Genomic DNA, 9,266 nt, shown 5'->3' on the forward strand with positions numbered 1-9,266 from the left:
TGATGCTGCCCATGAAGGGCCTGGCAGCGGCAGGCAGGCTGGCCCGATGTGGTGATCCTCTCTCCGGGTATTTCAGGCCGTGATCTCAGCCCCGTGGCATCCCTCCGCTCCGGCCATCCCTCTGCTCCGGCCGCGGGAAAGATCGGGTTTCCCATTGGCACGGTGGCAGCCGCCCGTGTGCCGGGTCCGGCACTTCTCCGGCTAAGCCGGACGAGGGAAAGGGATCCCAGCCCCAGCTGCTTCGTGGGTGGGGGAGCAGACTGGGACACCTCTGCTCCAAGGCAGACACCTTTCTGGGGAGCAGACCCTGCAGCATGGGGGGAGCAGTGAAGGATGGGGACGTGCGTGTCCCCATGCCTCCGTCTCCTGGCCGGCAGTGGCTTCCCAGTCCCTGCTGGGGTCCAGTTCCCCTCGCCAGCCGTGGCTCCCCGGGCCTGGTTTCGGCACGGTAAGGGTACTGAGGTGGATTATTGCCCTGGTCTAATGGCCACAAATCCGCCTCTGAAGCCTCTGCAGCTCTTGTGCCCCCAAATGCGGGGGCTTTTCCTTGCCCGTCTTTTAAAATAACACCCAAAAGCAGGCAGGCTGGGGCACCCCCATGTCAGGGCTCATTAACCCCTGAGATACCGGGGTTAACCACGTCGCAGGCACCCAGCACACGCTCCTGATCTTCCCCCACAGGCGCTGCTGTCGGGTTTCCGCGCTCCCGATCCTGAAATGCACAGAGGGGACGGGAGATGCGAGGAGGGGTGACAGCTCTGAAGCCAGTGAGCGGTGGCAGCAAGGATGGGTGGCACCTCCACGTGCTTGGTCCCACCGTGATGGAGGTGCCGGCTGGCAAGAAGCTCCAGGCGAAGCGTGGAAGTCTGAGGTGGGAGAAATAAAGGTGTGTCCAATGGGATAGTGTTGTTATGAGATCTGGCCGGACAGTTTCTTCTGGATCTGCTGTTAAACCATGGCTGAAATCTTCCTCTGAGGTGGGGGGCTGAGCTGTGAGCCGCTGCCCTTGGCAGAGGAGCAGCGTGTCTCCGTGCAGGGGAGAGGAGATGCAGGGTGGTTTTACTGCACGCCAGCCGGGTGCCTGGGAGCACCCAGTGGAAATTTTCTGTGTTTCAGGACAGGGGATTAACTGCTGCCCTCGGGGATGTCGGGAGGCTTACTGCATTAGCACAGAGGGACACGGGATCTGCAGCTGGGAGGCAGCAAGGACAAACGCTTGCTAAGCTGGGGAGCCTAAGCCAGTAAATGATATCCTTCCCTCGTATGCCGGGCCGTGGTCTTAAACCTACCACATCACAGTCCTCAAACGGTGTCTGGGACCATCCTGGCTCTGGAGCTGAAATTATGGCAAAGCCTTTTTTAGGGTAGACATTAAGAAAAATGCATTCTCCCCGGCAGGACAGCCTGGCTCAAGGATAGACTACATGAGGAGTGCGATGTCCAGCAGTGGCGAGCAACGTCTGAGGATGCTTGAAGCAGCCCAAGCCCAGCTGGAGGCCAGGAGATGGAGAGGATGACCCTTCAGGCTCCCTTCCAGCCCCATGTTGTCTGCTTCAGTACCCCAAAAAGCCCTCCAGAATTTTCTCTTAACCATTCTGGGGCAGGCTGGCTTTAGTGGTGACTTTATTGCTTTCTCTCTCTGTGGCACGGGCTCACTGCTCTGCTCTGAGAGGGCTGTTGACTGCCTGTAGCTGTGTTTCCAAAAGATGAAATCACATGAGCTTAAAGGCATTTTTAAAGTCATATACTTTGTTTTTATAACATAAGTTTACATCATAAAGTAGGCGTATAAGATACAAACTTTTAAGGTGGTTATAATAGTGTGCTAATTACAGTATGCATAACATAAGATTGCTATATAAAAACTTAAGCGATCCACAGGCTGTTGTGAAACACAAATGGTGCCTTAGTGGCAACCTAAGCCAGAACGAGAGCTTGGTTCAGCAGGTTCGGGTGTGAGGGTGCAGGTGTCTCACCTGGGTTCTAATGGCTGCGAAGCAAGAGGTGTTTAAGAAAGAGCTGGCAGCAGCATCACCACCCCTACTCCTCCCCACTTCTCTTGAGAGTTGTGTTCAAACTGAGATGCTCACCCTTGGTGCTACGCTGCAGCCATGCCCGTGCTTGGCTGTGTACGCCACCGAGCTCCATCTGGACTCCCACCCAACTTCCCAGCTTGGCCTTGGACCTGCCTCATTGCCGTGGACTTGCCAGGCAGTCAGGACTCCCACGTCAACGAGCCTCCATCCACTTCCATCCACACAAAGTCCTTGGTCTCCCCTCCCTCGGACAGCAGGTACCTGTGCCGGGGACCCAGCCAGTGGTGCCCTCCACGGCTGGCACACAAGAGCCAGACATCTGCAGGACCTGCTAGCGCTGGCAGCATCATTGTTCTCTGTCGGGGAAGCCTGGTATTCCACTGGAAAGCTGGAGTAGAGTGGGGTGGGGATGACTCTACAGTCACCAGCTGCACCCTTGTCTGGTCAGAGATCCAGCTTGAGAAGCAGCGAGGCCCCAGGTGGTCACACTGGTGACTCCTCCAAGAGGTCTGCCATGTCTCCGATGCTCTCTGTGATACCTGTGCACCCAACTTGCTCGCTCTGTCCTTTTCCTTTAACATTTCTGTTTTCCAAGAGGAACTTCTTACATGTCCATGAGGAGTCGGGTCTTTGTTCTGCTTCTAGAAAGCGCTTTGGGAGAAAAGCAATACACTCAAAGGAAGGCAAGGCTCTTCCTCACCCACCACAGCTATCACTTGAGCTGCTTTGAGACCTGCAGAGAGGTAGTTTGCCAGGTTGCTCTTTGTGGGTGTGGAGGAGCACTCCCAAAGTGCCATTGGTAGGATAGAATCATAGAATCACAGAATCATTTAGGTTGGGAAAGACCTTTAGGATCATCGAGTCCAACCGTTAACCTAACACTGCCAGGTCCACCACTAAACCATGTCCCTAAGCACCACGTCTACACGTCTTTTAAATAACTCCAGGGATGGTGACTCAACCACTTCCCTGGGCAGCCTGTTCCAATGCCTGACAACCCTTTTGGTGAAGAAATTTTTCCTAATATCCAATCTAAACCACCCCTGGTGCAACTTGAGGCTGTTTCCTCTCGTCCTATCGCTTGTTACCTGGGAAAAGAGACTGACACCCACCTTACTACAACCCCTCCAACCAACTGGGGCTGTAGGACCCACTCATGCTGACCCAGGGGCTGTGGGACCCCTCACACACACATGCCAGCCTGGGGCCCCCTACTCCCACCTGAAACGGGTCTGTTATTGCCACTCAGGACAGAGCTGGTGGAGCTGAAAACTTCATGCTGTGATAAACCAGAATTAATACATGGTTTGCTGCTGAGTGATGTCAAAGTGTGCCCAGATCAGGCTTCTAGTTCATAACGACATGATGACCTCCCCTCAATGATTCAAACTGAGAGCAGGCTTCCTCTTATTGCTCCCACCTTGACTTCCCAGCCCACCAGGAGTAAATGGGGTTCTTTCCGAGCAGTGAGCAGCTCACCCAAATAACCATGGACCTCCCAAGGCACCTTCTGAAAACGGGTTGGGGCAATCAGGTGGGGGAAGAGAAAGGGTCAGATAGTGGAAAGCAGGACATCCTTGGGTCTCTCCCAACTGGGGATGCTGGAGTCTGCGTTGTTCCGCAGCAGATGACTGGACTTAGGGCTGCTGTCTCAAAATGCAAAGTCATATCCCAGTTAGGAAAAACAAACGTTGGTAAAACTCCAAATATCCTGACTCACAGCTAGTTTCTGTCCTGTTTTAGGAGCACAGTTTGTGCTGGAATAAAACAACACTCTCTAAACACGTGATGGTGTCAGAGTTACTGTCAGGACCCTCATACGAATTAAGTGTGAAAACTAACTGCATAGTTTAAACTGGCTTGATTTTATTTATAGTAAACCCCACTACTTGCTGGTTGTATTGCCAATCCCCTATACTTTCAGTGGCAGAGACTTCATGTTCCAACCCCCTTAGAAGAGAATAGTTTATTTTCAATGCTTGGGCATGGATCTAGAAGAACTGCTGTTGGTTTTCCCTCGGTTTCTTGCCAAGAGGTCACAACAGCTCATCTGTACTCAGAGCAGCAGCATTACTCTCACTTCATTTTCATAAACATCGGGTATCATCCCTGACAGAGAGCTGACCGTTTGGAGCCTGTTGACACCAAAGAGTTTGTACTCGTAGTGGATGAGCTGCTGCCAGAAGCCGTTGCTGGGGCGTATGATGGGATGGCAAGACTTGACCCAGGCGTGGGCGCCTGCCAGGGATGCGGAGCGGTGCTTCAGGAGACAGGCCAAGCAGACGGTGGGGACCTGCTCACCCCAGCAGTGCAGCGCAGCAGTGTCCAGCCCCCATGTGTCCCCACACTGTGGATTTTAGCCGCCACGGAGTCGAAGCACCTGGAGATGCGGGCAGCGGGGCCGTCCATCACAGGGATGCGCAGGTACTCGATGTCGGGACAGAGGGTGTTCACCACCTCCGGGGTTGTGGATGACCGTGCCGATGTGGAGGCTGAAGAGCAGGAGGTGGCTGTTGGTGGCCACCGTGTCACCGAGGTAGAGGATGGAGGTGATCTGGGGTGCTGGGGCAGGGCTCCCAGCACCACTGCCGTTGGGGTGTGTTGGTTGTGCCTAGAAATACCTGTAGAAATACACCCAGCCCTGTCCCTCCGCTGCGTGCCAGCCTCCCGGGCCCCAGTGCCCGGCAGCCCCGGGGGGGTCAGGGAACAGCAGTGGGGCAGGGCCGAGCCCCCCATGGCAACCACCGATGCGCACGCAACGGCGATGGCCATGGAGGAGCAGGGCGGCGTGCGGCCTCGCCTCACCTTCTTCCCACCGCCCCAGAGCCGGCAGCTCAGCGGGCCCTGGTGCGGGGTTGGGGGAACCCTCACACCGTCCTGGGGCTGCAGGACCCTCACAGTGGCTGGGGGACCCCTGACAGCAGGCTGGGGCTGGGGGACTCGTCACACCATCCTGGGGCTGGGGGACATCTTACATGGGTTGGGGCTGTGGGAACAGGTTGGGGCGGGGGCTCGGCACCCCCCTGCACCCTGCTGTGTGTGACACGAAGCCCCCTCTCACCCGGAGCAGCTCTGCAGACTTGGACCTCGATCTGGACAGCCATGTGCCCGACAGCTCCCTGCCCAACTCTGCCAGCCGTGCCGGCCGCCATGCCCTGCTGCTGCTGGAGAAGAAGGTGAAGGTCTCCGCTCCCCTCTTGACTCCACCAGCACTGCCCCCCCGGGATGGGGTTCACGGCCCCCTCCGGCACAAGGGGAAGGTTTGTTCTGCCTTTGGCTGCTGGTGGATATGTCTTGGAAAAGGAGAGGGAGATCCCCCTCCTCTGAAGAGGTTGGCAGCAAGAGCTGCAGGTGACACGAGGCTGGAGGAACGGCTTGTGCAAATGCTCAGGTCTCCGTTCCTCAGAGTCCTTAAATCATCGCTTAAGTCCTCAGTCCTCAGGTCTTCATTCTGCTGGATCAGGATGTGGGTGCCAAGGCTCTCTCCAGGGGAGCGGGAAGCAAATGGTTGCGGGATGGGCAGCTATCAGTTCTTGGGCCACCTTCCACGTGAATGGTTGCACCGCAATCCTGACCTCAGGACACAGCTGCCATATCCTATCTGCAAGGCAACTGTGTTTTGGAAAGATAAGCTACAGGCATCATCGGCCATGGACTTAACCTGGACTTAGATGTCGTTCCTACGATATCTAGGGAGACCAAGGGTAAATTATCAGAAATGGGTGAAGCGCTGACGTGTGACTTTCCGGCATGGAGGGAACTAGGCAAAGGTTTTGCAACACTTAGCAGCCCAATCCCCCCTTTAGTGCTTCTCACTTTGAGCCCAGCAGTAACGGGTTAATTCGCGATAGCAGGTGAGATAGTCTCTCCTGCGGGAATGTGCGGAATGCCGAATTGAGTCTATAAACTCAGAACTGGGATTTAGGGTGGCATTAGACATACCTGGACCTTCATGCACTGAGTAGTTCCCTTCAGCACACCTCTCTGCTCCCGGGCAGCCATGCTTTTTGTCCTTGGTACCCAGCCAGCACCACCTGAATCCTCTCCCCTCACCTTACTGCATATATCCCAAGGAACTTTGCCTTCCTGCTCTGGTCAGAAACCCCAAGCATCATGATTTCAGCAGTTTTCCAGTTTAAATCAAAGCTTTATAACACAGGGCTGCAAAGTCCACCCTCTTGACTGTTTCTGGCAGAACTGTAGGGTCCTGCTGGGGTCTGGCTCTGTGTGTGAGTGAGCCTGCTTAGGCAATAAACTGTGCAGCCCTGTAGCAGTTAGTAGTGAGAACAGGGAAAAAATCTTACCTGGCTTCACCTCTCAAGTGAGGTTTGCTCAAATAAGAAAGTCTAATACAGAAATTAATGTCTGATGGTTTCAATTCCCAGCGTCTCTTGCTAAAATCTGTACCTGAGACATGAACTAGTGACGCTAACATGTCCCGACTGAAGGTTTCTTCCTGCTGTCGTGGGGATGGCGTTCCCTAATCCCTTAACTCAGTGGACTGACGGTAGCCTCTAGGTAGCTGTGTGCTGAGGAGATCCCCCTGGCCTGCAAACATTTATGATGTGCGAGTTTCAAGACCTCGGGGCAGTGCAGCCGCTGTGAGTGAATTAGCTCTAGGCTACAACCGAGCCCCAGGCTGTGTTGTGATGCCTGGTTTGGTCCTGCAGCGCAGGTGTGCCCTGGGTTTGTGCCACGCACACGGACAGATTTCTGTTTACCGTCAAGAGACCCTTACAGCTGGAGAGACTGCATGCCTGCAAGCATGGAAGCCCGTGCGACACCTGTGGTGCGTGGGTGACACAGAGCTCGTTAGCTTGCACAGTAAATTCTGGTTGAGAGCCCACTCAAACCAGATGGCGACATTGTCATCGGTTGGTTTTATAATGTGGGCTTTTTGCTATTGGTGTGATGGATTGGGTCTGAGGTGCAAGAATGTGACTGCTGTCCTCCAGACCTGCTTCTTACAGTAGTGTGAAGTGAATTGTAGTCAAGGAGGCAGGATGATGTGAGTAATCTTTTTCAGACCAATGTTTACAGTGATACTTAGGAACTTTGGAGCTTTTTGCTTGGAGGTCACCTTGACCATAGTAAGGGATGTGGCAGGATGTCTCTCTTCCCAAAGACAATCATCACTTTGGAATTCTGTATTTCATTGTTAGGATAGTGGCTATAAGGTCTTACGTTTGCTTTTGTAAAGGTAAAACACTTTGAAGAGACCAAAAAGAAGACTGAACGTTTCCACAAACATTTACAGCAGCAGTTTTTGAAAGAACAGGAGAGAAAGGTGGCGCGGAGGAAGAAGGCATCTGAAAGGTTTGAAAAATCACTGGAAGTGTTCAGCCGCAGAAGTGGGAAGTCATCCGTCCCTTCCGCAGATGGTTCGTCTGCGAGTGAAGTGACGCCCTTGGAACATGCAGCTGCTACTGACCGAGAAGGGACCAAGAGACACGTCTAGAGAGCTCCTCCTGCAGGATGTCCCAGGGCTCCGGCCCATGTCTGGCCAACATACTCGAATTTTCAGTTTGTCCTTTTAGGAAGCTCACGCTCGGTCCTGTTACAGTAATAAACCAGCACGATCCCTCGCTCTCTCTCGTGTTGCTGCCCATTTACCTTTCAAATCGGTGGGGCTGCTGTGGTTAGAGGGCCATGGGCTGGGGACAATTCAGGGAACAGTGTGGCAGCCACAGGAGTAAAACACCTCTTCAATGGACCGGTTTCCTTTGAGGCAATAGGAAAGTGATGTGAAAGGGATAGAGGTTTTTTCTTGGCTTTTGCCTTTAGAAAGGATCCAAACAACATGTTTCACAGCTAGGTGGATTTCCAGAAATGTTATCAGAGGTTCAGGGAGGGTAAGTGAATCTGTCGTTGTGGAAAAAGAAGAGGGATTGGTGACTTAAGAAGCTTAGGAGAAAAAAACAAGGAATGGAGTATTGAAGGAGAGTGCCTCAAGGCATTGAAGAAGTGGGTAAGTGTCAGCAGCACATTGAGAAGGTGGTTGTAGGCAAGTAGAACTGATCAACTTTCTTCTTCCCTTTTCCCAAACCAGAGACATTCAGAGTGACTGTTGAGTCCCCCCCAGTAGGATGGGATACAGCTTATCGTGGGAGTGCAGAGCTGGAGAGATTGACATCATCCACTCCGGCCTCTGCGGTGCTGTAACATGAAGTATATTTTGACTATCCTTGAAAAATGTGCATCTAAACTGTTTTTAAAAAACTCGCAGTAAAGGAGATGCTACAGTTTCTCGAGGTGGCCTGGCTTTTCAGCCAGCATTGCAATGTTGGGGTTTTTATAACATAAACCTTTTTTGCTTGAAATGAAGCTGATCATTTTTTTGTTTTGCAGTGGCCTTGAGGGAATAATTGCATGTTGGAAGGTTGCTGTCATGTCCTCACTCAGTTTTTTCTTCACTGGATTAAAAAATGTTCAGTAACTTCAAGCTGTCCCCCTCAGTTGGGATTTCTAAAGAGAATTTTCTCGACTAATGCGAGAAGCATACCTCAGACATCAGGACAGCATGCCTGGCAAGTTACGCTCCAGTGCTCAAAAATCTGGAGGCATCAGGCCTTGACAATGAAATACTGCTTCTCAATTTACTGTACAACTATTTTTTTTAAAGAAACAACAAACTTTTCCCTAACCTCTGGCTCTTGAAACAGTAAATAATTCTTTTTCTTATTCCTTAAAGCTTTTCCATAATTCAGCCAGACTCAGACACCTGGCAACATTACACATGATGATAACTAAAAATCTTAGACTGGAAGGTGCCTGGCAAGCCTGACTTCAGGGGCAGTGCTTTCCATCTCTGGGACACCTCAGCAATAATAGGCCACCTGCTGTGGCCTTGCCTTATGAGGGCTTGCAGCTGTCTAAAGGCATCTTCTCAAACTGTCTCCAGAGGATGCTTCATAGACATGATTCAGGTGCTGAAAGGCTATAGAAACACTGAATAGAAAATCAGTGTTTGGCACCTGAATTGGCTTCAAACCACAGATCTATAAAGTCTTGTTTTTCTTGAGTACTTAAGGCATCTTCTTGCTGTCTTTCCTTCTTACACCTGTCATAAATCTGCCCTGCATACTGTCCTCTCCACGGACAGATCCTTCCTTCTTGACCTCACTCATGGACAGCCTGCCTCCACCATGCCGCTGCCCGGATCCTGCACCAGACCTTAGTGATGACACCCAGCTGGAAAAAGAAATTACCAGCAGAGTTAACTGCCTAGCA

The 9,266-nt window shown here is 52.4% G+C and overlaps 1 protein-coding gene across 1 annotated transcript; it reads right to left on the reverse strand.

Moving 5' to 3' along the window:
* Positions 1 to 4,092: 4,092 nt before the first annotated feature.
* DUSP18 (dual specificity phosphatase 18) lies at positions 4,093 to 4,772 on the reverse strand. The gene is given in 4 exon segments (XM_069795515.1): positions 4,093 to 4,325; positions 4,328 to 4,503; positions 4,505 to 4,598; positions 4,658 to 4,772. Coding segments are annotated over 4 exon segments (618 nt in total).
* Between the last annotated feature and the right edge of the window lie 4,494 nt (positions 4,773 to 9,266).

This window comes from Haliaeetus albicilla, chromosome 10 (assembly GCF_947461875.1).
Source record: "Haliaeetus albicilla chromosome 10, bHalAlb1.1, whole genome shotgun sequence".
Lineage (NCBI taxonomy): Eukaryota > Metazoa > Chordata > Aves > Accipitriformes > Accipitridae > Haliaeetus > Haliaeetus albicilla.